The 12846-nt window shown below is 51.2% G+C and overlaps 6 protein-coding genes across 6 annotated transcripts; 2 read left to right on the top strand and 4 right to left on the bottom strand.

The window, feature by feature from the left end:
- Positions 1 to 561: 561 nt before the first annotated feature.
- On the top strand, positions 562 to 2107 carry PPTG_05799 (hypothetical protein). The gene has a single exon (XM_008899520.1). It carries the CDS (start codon positions 656 to 658, stop codon positions 1973 to 1975), a length of 1320 nt encoding a protein of 439 aa, XP_008897768.1. The 5' UTR covers positions 562 to 655; the 3' UTR covers positions 1976 to 2107.
- PPTG_05800 (hypothetical protein) lies at positions 2015 to 3878 on the bottom strand. Its single transcript, XM_008899521.1, has one exon. The coding sequence runs from the start codon at positions 3737 to 3739 to the stop codon at positions 2168 to 2170; it is 1572 nt and encodes a 523-aa protein (XP_008897769.1). The 5' UTR covers positions 3740 to 3878; the 3' UTR covers positions 2015 to 2167.
- On the bottom strand, positions 3875 to 6054 carry PPTG_05801 (hypothetical protein). Its single transcript, XM_008899522.1, has one exon. It carries the CDS (start codon positions 5845 to 5847, stop codon positions 4207 to 4209), a length of 1641 nt encoding a protein of 546 aa, XP_008897770.1. The 5' UTR covers positions 5848 to 6054; the 3' UTR covers positions 3875 to 4206.
- Positions 6055 to 6970: 916 nt separating this feature from the next.
- On the bottom strand, positions 6971 to 8766 carry PPTG_05802 (hypothetical protein; the record flags this gene model as incomplete). The annotated part of the gene is made up of 2 exons (XM_008899523.1): positions 6971 to 8019; positions 8094 to 8766. The coding sequence occupies 2 exons, from the start codon at positions 8764 to 8766 to the stop codon at positions 6971 to 6973; spliced, it is 1722 nt and encodes a 573-aa protein (XP_008897771.1).
- An 804-nt stretch (positions 8767 to 9570) lies between these two features.
- PPTG_05803 (hypothetical protein) lies at positions 9571 to 11159 on the bottom strand (the record flags this gene model as incomplete). The annotated part of the gene is made up of 4 exons (XM_008899524.1): positions 9571 to 9921; positions 9994 to 10121; positions 10260 to 10443; positions 10506 to 11159. The coding sequence occupies 4 exons, from the start codon at positions 11157 to 11159 to the stop codon at positions 9571 to 9573; spliced, it is 1317 nt and encodes a 438-aa protein (XP_008897772.1).
- A 784-nt stretch (positions 11160 to 11943) lies between these two features.
- PPTG_05804 (hypothetical protein) lies at positions 11944 to 12712 on the top strand (the record flags this gene model as incomplete). The annotated part of the gene is made up of 3 exons (XM_008899525.1): positions 11944 to 12342; positions 12393 to 12440; positions 12506 to 12712. 3 exons carry the CDS (start codon positions 11944 to 11946, stop codon positions 12710 to 12712), a joined length of 654 nt encoding a protein of 217 aa, XP_008897773.1.
- Between the last annotated feature and the right edge of the window lie 134 nt (positions 12713 to 12846).

A 12846-nucleotide genomic window follows, 5' to 3' on the forward strand; every position in this document is an offset into this window, starting at 1 on the left:
ACTGTAGTTTCGACACCAGTTTTAAATAACTTATTAAAACATGTATTTATCACAACTCGCGCGACAATCCCATCTTATCTTGTTGTAAAAAACGATTTGGAATGAGATCGTAAAATTTCAAATTATGTATCGGGATTCCCGACAGGATTCCCGATTTGGGAATCCTGATTCAGGCTGAACTTATCTTGAGATGGCCATTTCTGTGGCTGCTAACTGCCGCGTTTGCATATGATCGCCAAAATATTAGATACTGTAATCAGATTATATATATATATTAGTATTACTTCTCGTGTCTTCGTCTGTTAGACGCCACAAAAGCGAACATTTAGCTCCCCATAAGCACCCCAGACGCGTCTGAGCGGCATCTACTGGCACGGGACAGCCCCAGTTTTACTGGATGTCTGGATCCGAGTTATACAGAAAGGAGAAACCACACGTATTTTTAATACACAGTTGTAGAAGAATACTAAAATAAACACCTGCATCTGCATGTGCTAAGAACGTTTATTTTTAGGTATTACGCCTTTCGTGTGCTTGTGGGATGGTAGTAATCGATGATCCCAACACCGTACATACCGCAGAAACTGCGGCAGATTGAGTGGTGACACTTCCCAATTCGCCGAGATCGACACACAGGCACTCAAGTCGAGCGAGAATGTTAGGTGGTTCAGGGAAAACTGCATCGAGCGGGCAGGACGCCGACACCAACCTCAGCGTCATAGAGATTTCGGATGCAGAGACTTCCAGTTCCACAACACACTCGGAGGGCCAGACATTAATCGGACATACAAATAACCACTCACAACTGTCGGATGAAAAAACTACTACAGCTATACCAGCAGCGCAGAATGGCGCGGCTAAAGTCTTGTTCTTTGACGGCGTTCGCGGCCTTGCAGCCATTCTGGTCGTCATTCACCACTCAAAGGAATACCCCACCGACAAACTTCACCTCGGGGCAGTGGCTGTAGACACATTCTTTGTGCTGTCGTCGCTCCTGTTGACCTGGCTTTTCATGAAAAAGAGCATGAAATTGTTGGCACAACACGCTGGAGCTCGAACGTGGACGATCGCATTGTTGGACTACTTCCAGAAACGATTCTTTCGAGTGTACCCGCTGTTTGCAGTGACCGCGATCGTACTGGCCTGCGTGTCGACTGAGAACCAGCAAAATTTTAACATCAGTAGGCCCGAAGACTACGATCTGGGCAAGGTGCTGATGTTTTACACTGGGTACCGTTTTCACGTGTTTTGGACGTTGCCACTGGAGATTGGATACTACTTTGTGCTTCCAATTTTTGTCGCCGTTGCGTTGGGTCTGCGTCGTTTCTGGTGGCTTGGAGCTTTACCATTGTTCGTCTGGATCCTACACGAAGGCTTCTATGCGTATCGAAACCATCACATGCCCCTCCTTCCTCATCTCCATACTTTCACGATGGGCTCAATGGGAGCTGTGATCTACGTGAAGGCGGATTTGTGGATCAAAGAGACGAAGTTTAACTTCCTGTGGTGGCACACGCTTGCTCTCAGAGTAGTTGAAGGTTTAGCCGTTGCTGTAATGATGAGCGTGTGCTTCGATGGCTTATTCTTCGATTGGATCTACGCGGATCCTATACCCGCGGGCCCGGGATTTCCCTTTGTTAGCGTGGAGATGACAGTAATTTTCGTGATTGAGATGATCCGTCCGTCCTGCATCTCGACGATGTTTGAGTGGAGTGTGCTGCGATACTGGGGCAAGATCAGTTTCTCGGTCTACTTGCTGCACTGTTTCATCATTTATCACCCGTCGATCATGCAAGAGAAGAAGTTTTTCAACCGGTTCTTCGCACGATTCGGTCTGGTCCTAGTGCTGGCGACGGTGAGCTATCACCTTATTGAGCGTCCGTCGCAGTTGCTGGCCCAGAGAATCTCACGTCTCCTCGCTGCTCAAGACGTAGAAGACTTGAGAAGACAAAAAGTGCCAGTGGAGGAGAAGTAGAATTTACTACGTAGTATGTAGAATGTACTACGTGTACGAGTGAGAAGGGAATCAAAACGAATACTTGTATACTGCTTTTATTTCTTTTTCAATACTGTACGAATAAAAAGAGAAAACAATTCTTGATTGACATTTTTTTCTAGCCATCTTTGTATAGTTTTTCATTCTACCACAATTCAAGGTGTCGTGGTATCAAACTGACTTAAGGCGCATCATGAGAGGATCCATCATGCCCAACGAAATACCCTGCGTGTAGGCGACATTCTGACCAGGTTCGGGGACCATCTCGAAGCGGGCGACAATGCTGGCAATCACAATTTTCGTCTCAACGAACGCCAAGTTCTGCCCAACGCAGATACGTGGACCAGCGCTAAACGCTGCGAACTTGGTCGCAGTCATCGGGATGATCTCGCCCGTCTCGCTGTCAATGAATCGCTCCGGCTTGAACTCGAGCGCGTCCTCGCCCCAGACGCTGGTGAGACGTCCGCAAGAGAAGAGCGCAATACCGATGTCCGTGTTCGCCGGCACGAACGTGCCGTCTGGGAAGACCGTATCTTTGATGCAATGCGTGGTGATCAACGGTCCAGGTGGGTACAGACGCAGCAGCTCGCGGATGCAAGCCTCTAGGTACGGCACCTTGTTGATATCCTCCACTGTCGGAGTGTAGTGCCTGTCGGTGCTGAGCTTGGGGATCTTGGCGAGGACCTCTGCTCGTAGCTTCGCCTCCGCGTTCGGGTTCTGGCTGAGCAAGTGGAACAACCACCCCATACAATCGGCCGTAGTATCGCGGCCGGCGATGATCGACGCGACAGCGATGTTACGCACTTCGACGGGGTCCACGGGCATGCCGCGGGACTCCATGTTGTCAAGCACAATGGACACAATGTCCTTATCGGCAAGCGCTGCAGGACGACCGGCCTTCTTCTCTTCAACACGGCGACGACGACGCTCAATGGCGTCAGCGATGATGCCCATCAAGTGCTCGTCGATTACGCGCACGTTCTCCTTGAGCTTCTTCTCATCGCCCACATTGAGCCAGCGACGCAGCTTCCAGTACCACATCGGCTGTTTGAAGCGCTTGCCGGCCAGGAATTGAGCCTCATCCATCGCCTCGGCGAACGGCTGGAAGGCTCCGTCCATGGAGCCCATCTTAGCGCCGAAGCCGATCTCGCCGAACACGTCGAACGTGTATCGATGCAGCAGATCGAACACGTCCAGTGGGGTGTCTGTGGCCGCCGCGTTCGCCAAGATATCGACGAGCTGCACGGTGTACTTCTGCACGAGCGGCGTCATGTGCTCGCGCAACGCACGGGCGCTGAAAAGGCCGACGACGACGTTGCGTTGCCGCTTCCAGGTCTCGCCGTTGGTCACCACGATGCCGTCGCCCAGCATATCGCAGAACACGTCGTGGATGTATTCGCTCTTCGGGAAGATATCGAACTGCGTCTTGAGCACGGCTTCCAGGTGCTCGGGTTTAGCGATGAACATCATGTCGTCCTTGCCAGGAAGCCGCACGATGAACGCCTCGCCGTTTGTGGCGGCGAACTGGTCGGCCAGCCAGTCGTGCATGCGCGGCGCATTGGCCGCTAGCTCGACAGCGTTGCCCAGCACAGGGAGTGTGCCCGGCAGGATGACGGCGTGCTTAACATTATCACCCTTCGCTTTTGCTGAGCACTTGCTGGCCTTGGTCCAGTAGAGCGTGACGAGCAGTGCCGCCGTGACAAGACCCGGCACCACGGGAGACTTGAACATGGACTGCAGCATCCTGGAGACTGAACGAGCGGCTGCAACTGATCCGGTCGATTGCGCTGTGTCGGCCGGTCCAGACAAACGACGCAGCAAAGATGCTGGTGGTGGCCTAAGATCACGGCCTCCGATAAGGCATCTCTACCGAATTGTAGAGGGAACCTTCCTCGTCGGGTTGTAAGGGTATGCCACGTACGCCATGAGATTTGCGTTTTGCAATCTTCAGGCACGCGATGGCGTCACCAACGGAATCTGCCACGGACCGTACCTGGTCGAAGAACCCGACCTCCACCATGGCGTCCATGCCGGTAGAGTGTGTTCCTGGCAGTGGTGCTACTGGTAGACTTGATTGAGGTCGTAGAACCGGACTACCTTACGGATATTTTATGGTTTGCATTGATCACTTCAACTTGGTAGTTCGTGGTCGTGAAGATCGACCAGCTACATATCTATAGTTACGCATAGATCGCAGTGCCTGCTTTACACTACGCTGCAACACCACTGTCTTGTGATGCAACGGTCTCGACGCGCATCATGAGCGGAGTCTGCATGCCCAGAGTGATGCCCTGCGTGTACGCGGGCGTCGGCTGGTTGGGCTCCGGTACGAGATGGAAGCGGCTCACAATGTTGGCAATAACGATCTTCATCTCGAGGTACGCCAGGTTGCGCCCCACGCAGATGCGCGGGCCGGCGCTGAACGCGCAGAATTTAGACGATGACACCTTGATGATCTCTCCAGTCTCAGCGTCGAGGAAGCGCTCAGGCTTGAACTCCAACGCGTCTTCACCCCAGACGCTCGTGAGGCGGCCGGTCGTGTAGAACGCGATGCCGATATCCGTGTTCTTGGGCACAAACGTGCCGTCCGGGAACACCGTGTCGCGGACGCAATGTGTAGCGATCAACGGACCGGCAGGCATGACGCGGAGCAGTTCACGGATTGTCGCCTCGAGGTACGGCACCTCGCTCAGCTCCTCCACTGTAGGAACGTACTTTGAGTCCGTGGCAAGCTTAGGCATGTGCTTCAGCAGCTCCGAGCGTAGTTTGGCCTCCACGTTCGGGTTCTCACTCAGTACGTGGAGCAACCAGCCCAAAGCATCAGCCGTAGTGTCACGCCCGGCGATCAGTGCTGCGGCTGCAATGTTACGCACCTCAACGGGGTCCACGACCTGGTTGTTCGTCTCCATGGAGTCCAGAATGATCGACACGATGTCCTTGTCTGCAGGCTTGACGTCTTTGCCTGCCTTAATGGCTTCTTTGCGTTCTTGACGGCGCTGAATCGCCTCAGATACGATGCGCATAATGTGCTCGTCAATGACGTCAATCGCGTGACGCAGCTTCTTCTCGCTGCCGACGTTCAGCCAGCGCTTGATCTTCCAGAGCGCATCCGGTTGCTTGAACCGCGCCGACACAATGTACTGCGACTCCTCGATGGCTTCAGCGAACGGTTGGTAGCGGCCTTCAAGGAGGTTCATCTCCGTGCCAAAGCCGATCTCAGCGAACACGTCGAGCGTGTAGCGGTGCATGAGTCCGAAGGCGTCCATGGGCTTGTTAGACGCCGCGGCCTCCTCGAAGATGCTGCGCAATTTCACTACATATTTCTGCGAGATCGGCGTCATGTGCTCCCGCAACGTGCGAGCACTGAAGAGGTTCACGAGCACGCGGCGCTGACGCTTCCACGTCTCGCCATTGGTGATGACGATGCCGTCGCCTAGCAAATCGAAGAAGACGTCGTGAATGTGCTGGCTCTTGGGGAAGTTGTCGAACTGCGTCTTAAGCACTTGCTCGATGTGCTCTGGTTTGGCGATGAACATCATGTCGTCCTTGCCTGGAAGACTGAGGGTGAATGGTTCACCGTTGCGCGGCACGATTTGGTCGGCGATCCAGTCGTGCATACGCTCCGAGTTGCTTAGCAGCTCCATGGCATTGCCCAGCACCGGAATCTTGGACGGCAGATAGCGGACGCGCTTGGGTACGGCTTTGCCGTCCTGTTCCTCAGCATCTTCGACTATAGGCAGTTCGGTGGTCTCGGTGGTGTAATAGACGGCGACGACCACCGCCGCAGCGATAAGTCCGGGCACCACCGGATTGAGGAGACTCAACTTGTCACCGAAGAACGACTGCAGCATGAGGTTTCGATATCAAAGGCCTTTGAGTTGAGCTGGGGACGGCCACCACCGTCGTGCGGACGAGACGGTCGTTTCCGTTATGAGCCGTGGAAGATCGACGGACGATGATCAGACTTGGCGTAGAAGTGTCGACGAACAGAGCGAGTCCTCCATGCCATCGAGTTTGCCGGGGCCAGATGGCCGACACTACGAGTGCTAAAGACATGAGGGAGGTTTTGTTGTTCTGGGAAAGGAACGTGCCTGCGAGAGTACAATGACGATGCCTGAAGTCATTTTCATTGGCAAGAAGGTGGACTTGCCAATGAGAAGGTGACAAGGTGCCCCAAGACATTGCTTCGACCTCAAACTCATACTTTCAATTACTAGAAATAAATTCGTTTTGTAAATGATAAGTGTCAGGAGCAGGGGAATTTGAATGCCTGAAGGCGCTCGGGACACATTTTTCAATGATAACAAAGGAAAAAAAAACACATCGAGTCTTACGTATTCTCATTACTCGATGTCATCGAGTAATGAGATACGTAAGTCCGCACAGAACACACAAGAGACAATGAAACGGCCATACTGTCGTGCGATAATTTCATATCTGACCTGATTTCTTACGTTTTCAAAATAGCATTATTAATGACTAAGTATGACCCCATATCGAAAAATCAGCACTACTTACTTGTGGGCGGAATTTACCGGAGGGTTATGGCTTTTTACCGGAGAGGTTACGTTTGAGGGGTACACATTTGGTATTGCAGTTTGAGCAGCCGGTATTGTTATCAGACCAAGTGCATCAAGAAGATGCAATACTACGAACGGCCTACAGCATGCGAGCTGCCGTACGTACATGTAGCTTTGTGTATTGTGCTATAGTACTGCCCCTCGCACCTTCTTACGCATAATGGATGTCACTTTTTGCCAGACTAGCTGGCTGCTTCGCCGTTTGCGTGCTTTAGCGGTCACTTCAGGAACAGCCAATACTCCTTCGCATCTGCGAAACACTGACACGGCCTCTTCAGCCGTGAGTGACCTGGTGTCGATGTGTAGCGTTACTGCTTGCTGCTCTACCAAGTTCATCAAGAACTTGAGGTCTGACAGTCGATTTTCTGCTTGTTGTCACTAAGATCCGCGTTCTTCAGTCGCCGATAAGGAGGAAGAGATCGTGATGGATCTCCACAACACAAAAGACCCAGGCTTGCTCAGCGGTTCCTTCAGGAAGGGTCATACCCTCCGGGAACGCATGAAAACCTCCGCCCCAGGTGTGTAACGGGAATGTAGCGTTGGTCGAGTGAGTACTGTCAGTGACCGCTTCGGGTTCAGCTTGTTCTTGTGGATCAGGATGTTGATGCAGGTATCCGCCCTCTTTAAGACAGTCTAGCACTGTAGTTGCGATTCGTGAGCAGCTCGGCGTACCCCGCTGATCTGCTGCTTCTTCTAAAACTAAGCGGACACCATCAATAACTTCCCGAGCTACATTCTTCTGCTCCAAGCGCTGTAACTCGACCGTGTTTTTTAAGAATTGAATTTCCGATAGTAAAACGACGTGCGGTGGAATACCAGTGGCGGTGACGGTCTCTTCACTGCTGGTCTCGCCACACACGACAAACGTCCTCAGATCTTGAATTCTCTGCTCGTTTCGCATCAGTGGTGCTTGAAAAAGCGGGTGTTCTTCAGGAAGGTGCTCTTTCAAGTACGCGTAGTGATATATAATAGAAGCTAGAGCATATTCGGCGATTAGAGTGACGTTCCGGGGTAAACCACGAAAACAAATTCGTTTAGCCACCTCAACTTGATCTCGCCCACCTTTAAATCTGGGTGGAAGAGTTGCAAAGTCAGCTTTTAGTATCGGCAAGCCAGAAACTGTGCGGCCAACAAACATATCGCCAGCCGAATCGTGTCGTAAATATCGGTCTTGGACACCACCAAGAGCCCATCCAGCCCTTAGGTGCACTGCTATTGCTGGTGGACATGCTGTTGAGCCCGAAGAGCAATAGGTTGCAGCACCTTTCCTCATAGAATGAGTACCAATGTCATCACACCGTACGCCAACGCGCTCCAACTCGTTTGCCAGGCCAGGAGTCTCTAGTGCTCGTCGAAGTGTCTTCCGGAAGCGGTCGTATTGGTCGTTGCCTGGAAATACTTGATTCGCGTTTGAATCAACGCCGTACACCATCCAGTACAGTCCTATAACGAGGTAGATTGTAGCTATTAGAACTGAGACCAAATCACATCTACTACATAATGTGCTGTGTACATACCTAGCGCGAGAATTGGGCAAACTTCAGGCATCAGTGGGTTTGCGTAGATGTGCCGGGGATCTCGAGGGCGTGTGCCACGCTGGTCGTTTTTCATATGCGCAAAGAAGACTTTAAGTGCGTCCTCTCCCCACTCCATGTGGTTGTAGCAAAGCGATACAGTGTTGGCAGAACGAGACATCAAATTCCATGATAGTACAAGAAACGCTCGCGCAAATACCATCTCCCGCGAGGTCGACCTCATCATTTCCATGGCAACACTACGATATAGACCGAATGTCATTGGATCCTTTCCAACTTTGATAGGACCATCTCCACTGCCAATAGCACTTGCTATTCGATGCTGAAGACCCTTGAAATGGCAGCTCAACTCACGTTCTAGCTGAGTTGACATGGTATAGTGATAATCACGAAAAAGATTGTATAGTGCTGAGCGATGGCCAGCATACGTTGAAAATGAATGATATCCTCCGTCTTTGTTCTTCATTGATAGAATCCAAGAGAGAAAGTGTTGTGCCTGTACAGCGCGAAAGTCCAGCGGGGGATTGTCTGGTGCGGAAGACAGCGCGGCCAGAATTGAGTCTTTGGTTGGGTCTCCACTGCAGTCAAATTGGAGCGATTCGCGAAACGCTGTAGGGACCAGCGATGCTTTGTGCCGCACAATCCAAGTCAGCATCCGAACTGTAGAGTTTAGATAGCTGGTACGTGATTTTGAGGCTATTGTGCTTGCCCTGGTAAGGGCAACTTCTTCATCTAGCTCCGTAAGATTGGTGTCCATCTGCAAAACGTAGTGTGACCTTTCAAGATTTATCACCGGCAATTTCTCCGGTAATATCTGCTATTGAATCACTTATCAACTTAAACTTGACTTTTGTATAGTGGTGGTTGGACAACTTGGAAAATACCGGCAGCCCGTCCGGTAGATCTATACTCAGCTCCCTTCCGGCTCCGGTATTTTCCAGGCAATTGCATTTGAGCGAAAAGGGCTACCGATACAGTGGAATATGTGTCCTTATCTGACGGAGTATTCACTTTTATTTCTCAACGATAATAAGTTCAGGGTCATTTCTAACGGAATCAGGGGCGGAGCATGATCTGAAATCGACGAATTTGATAGGTTGCCAAAATCCTGGCGCCACAATTGGTATTGAACCAATATATGTATACTGTATTGGTCAATATTGTTTTATTGGTTAAATACTTATGGGAAATGTTTCATCAATATAATAGCAACTACAATTAAAAAAATCGAAAAATACAATACTGGCATTGTATTGGTGTCGCCAATACTGCAATCAATTTATTCAATTATTCAATAATTGCTTGCACAACAATAGTGGCAAGCATGCAGTGCTCGGAAAATACAATAGCTTATTGAATTGACCTATAATAAGCTCACGTAATAGTTAACACAATATACCCGAAGACAATAGATAATCATTGTCAAATACAAAATGTATTGACGACACCATCCGTAGTGTTAGTGCATCTGCCTGTAGACATCACAAAGAGTCCCAGTATCCCAGTTGCTGCGGTTAGTACGAAGGAAAAGCAGCATCTCCATATTTACCGGCAGCAGGGATAAGCGCTGCGGGGTTAGGACTAGCTTTGCTTGTGAGAACAAGCGCTCCACGCGATTGCTCGACGGCGGGGTCTTCTGCAGAAGCTCCAAGTACACTTCAGCCGCCGGAGCAGCTGCTCCTGCCTTCCAGGAGCGCAAGACAGCAGTGGCGAAGTCTGCTTGGCAGTGACTTGCGCTTGGTGCCGGTGACTGGCGCTTTCTCAAAAGCCTTAATGGCGTCACGCTCTCCAGTGGATAAGCGGCTGCCCCCTTTAATAACCTAAAGTATCAATTCGCAAAATTAATACGGAGAAAACAGCAAAATAAAAACAAAGTACTAACCTTCACTACAGCGGCTTCGAACACTGGTGAGTGCACAACGTTGGCCGACGCATTAAGTTGAGGCTTCAACGACGGGTAGCGCTGAACTATAGAGTCCAACAATGCGCGCACGTCCGCGAGAGATATCCCTTTGTAGCTTGATTGTGACGTTATTGAAGACCCGTAGATCCGCAAGAAGGGCCTCGATGCGTCGGTGCACGGCTGTATTAGGGATCAAATCGAAGACGGCATCAACCTTCTTGATCTCGTCTCGGGTACGCACGTACCTAGCGAGCATGTCGAACACGGAGCTCCAGCGCGTCGCAGTGGGGAGAGGTCAGTGTGCTCCCGCAGAGCAGCGCGGTTGTTGGTATGGCAAAGCACCAGCATCAAGTCGCTCACCGTGGCCACCGTTGACTTGTGACCCTCAAGGAGTGCGTTAAGGCCCTTGTTCAGGTGGAGAACGTGCTCCTGCGTGATAGTAGATTAGGGTTAAAACAATCTTGACTAGACGAGAGCCCACGGCTCGGCACGGTGTGCCTCGAGCTGTCCAAGTGCAAACTTCCGCTTGCCTCATCTGACTGGTCACAAGCAGTTTCCATCCGATGCCACCAGACTTGCCAGTCCGCGAATTGCACCCGAGTCTCCTCGCAAGTCTTGGCTTGTGGCCCAATGCTGCTAGTCTCGGCGCCAATGGTGTCGGGAAACCCGGCCGTAGCGTAGAAGCCATCTTCAACAGCTGCCAGCTCCTCTGCTGGCGGCATGAAGATCATAGATTTTGCCATGGCGCTGAGCACGTCCTGGGTCTTGTTAATGTAGGCTACGCTACGAGGCCTGGAGATGCCCAACGCCGTTGCAGCCTGGTCCATGGTGCCACCCTTGACCAGGTAGAGCATCGTGAGCGCCACGCGCTTAATGACGGGGTTTTTGGTGTTGGTACCGGGCTCACGGCCCCACGCAGCGTGCACTAACAGCATACGTTGGAACGACTTCTTGTTACACCGAAGTTTGTCGTGGAACCAACCTGTTCCCGGGGTGCGGAGAGCTGTCTCGAATGCTCGAGTGTTAAACGTCTTGGGGGCTTTGGGTGGCCGTCGTAAACCGCGCTTATCTACTGTGGCGATGACAGCGCTCACGCTTGCAGCAGCTACTACTACTGCTAAAATGGCAGCCGTGACGTCGTCCATGGCACAAATGTGCTGAGGCCAGAACACCTGCTCGAGAAGTTCCCAGAACAAGTGGTTTAGAACGTCAATTTTCTAAGTGGTACATTGTACCGATTAATTTTCAGCCAATAAAATCCTAGGCAATTTTTCTGTTCAGAACGCGTTCTCCACTTGAACAAGGACCTAACGGCCAAATTAAAACGATGAGACGTACAGCCAATCAGAGAGACCCGAAGTAGTGTCGCAGTCGCACGGTTTGTTGAGCAATTGTCGCCAATTAAAAACGTCAAGGACGTCTCTGATTGATCAAAAAGAGCTATGATCTTCTTCATGTACTCGCAATGCGATTGGGCCGTTTGGTCCCCTTCCTCCATCGGTGCGGTTGCCAAGAGCGGTTGCTTCAGCTCACCGGCGCCCCAGCAAACGGCGTACAGGGCAACAAAATGTCGTGGTTTCACGTCCAACCATCAAACATCAGGCCGAACAGTCTAAAAAAAACAATCTCGGCACTGATCTTCTTCTCGACAGCCAGCGCGGTCGCGCAGAGGTAGGTCTTCAGTGTCTTGGAACATATGGGAACAGATAGGGTCCAGCTTGGACATTGCTCTTGCGAGTGGATTGTCGACCTCACTTAGGCCCGTTCCCAACCGAAGTGTCTCTCTGACGCATGCGTCCCCTACCCACTCACTTCGGTTGGGAATGAATTCTTGGAAAGAGAACGTTTCATGATTGGACAAAATTATGTTTCTGCGAACCAATCAATGAGCGATATTTCGGGATTCGTAGATTCGTGCCATCTACAGCTATGGAGCCAGACGTCCCCATTGCTCGCCGTCTAGACCCGGAGCTAATAGATGCAGCGAGCCCACCACCTGCCCAGCTCTCTTCCCAAGCAAATTCCCTTGGCGATCATGATCATCTAGCCGTTTCCAGCGCCGCTGTTTATGCAGACCCCACAGCAAACTGCCTTGTCGGCGCTTCCTCTAGACAGTGGAACACTGCCGTGCAAGAAGATGCTGCACCTGCTACTCGTATCCCCTCCATTCGTAGTGGCACCATAGTGGAGGGGCACTACGCTTGGGAGCCGTACGAGGATAAGACGCAGGACCTCATTCGGAAGGAATGTAGTCTTCGTCAAATCAAGCTTAATACGAAAACGAAGAAGACGGATCGTATTACGTGTCTTCGTCCTTTTACAGCATTTGTGCGGCAAACTTTCGCTTATCTGGAACACACGAACGGGAGTTTAAGTAGTTTGTGCAAGGCAAGATGGATGTACTGTACCTATGGTACTGGTTGAAGGTAAGTCTAGTTACGGAGCCTAGTGTACCGACATTCTACTTACAGCCATTTTACTTCCTTAACAGGAGCGACCGGAGGCCCTTAACAGTGCCCGAGGCGGATTGTTCAAGGAGGACGAATTCGATATACTTTCGTCCTCGACTCCGACACGTGAGCGCAGAAGTGCTACGCCCAGCAAACGCAGTTCAACGAAAAAAGGTCGAGTGAGAGCGTTTCCACGAAACCAACTCCGAACAAGAAGCCCAGAACGAATTCCGACTCAATGGACGTGAAGTTGCTTGAAAATGACCAAGCAAAGAAGCAGTCCAGACAGCTCATCTTCTGCTTTCCAGCAGCGCCGGCGACGCGAAGCAGGGACACCGCTCTTCTGTGCAGAAAACAGAGAGAGAGAGAGAGAGAGAGAGAG

Source organism: Phytophthora parasitica, assembly GCF_000247585.1.
Source record: "Phytophthora parasitica INRA-310 unplaced genomic scaffold supercont2.8, whole genome shotgun sequence".
Classification (NCBI taxonomy): Eukaryota; Oomycota; class Peronosporomycetes; order Peronosporales; family Peronosporaceae; genus Phytophthora; species Phytophthora nicotianae.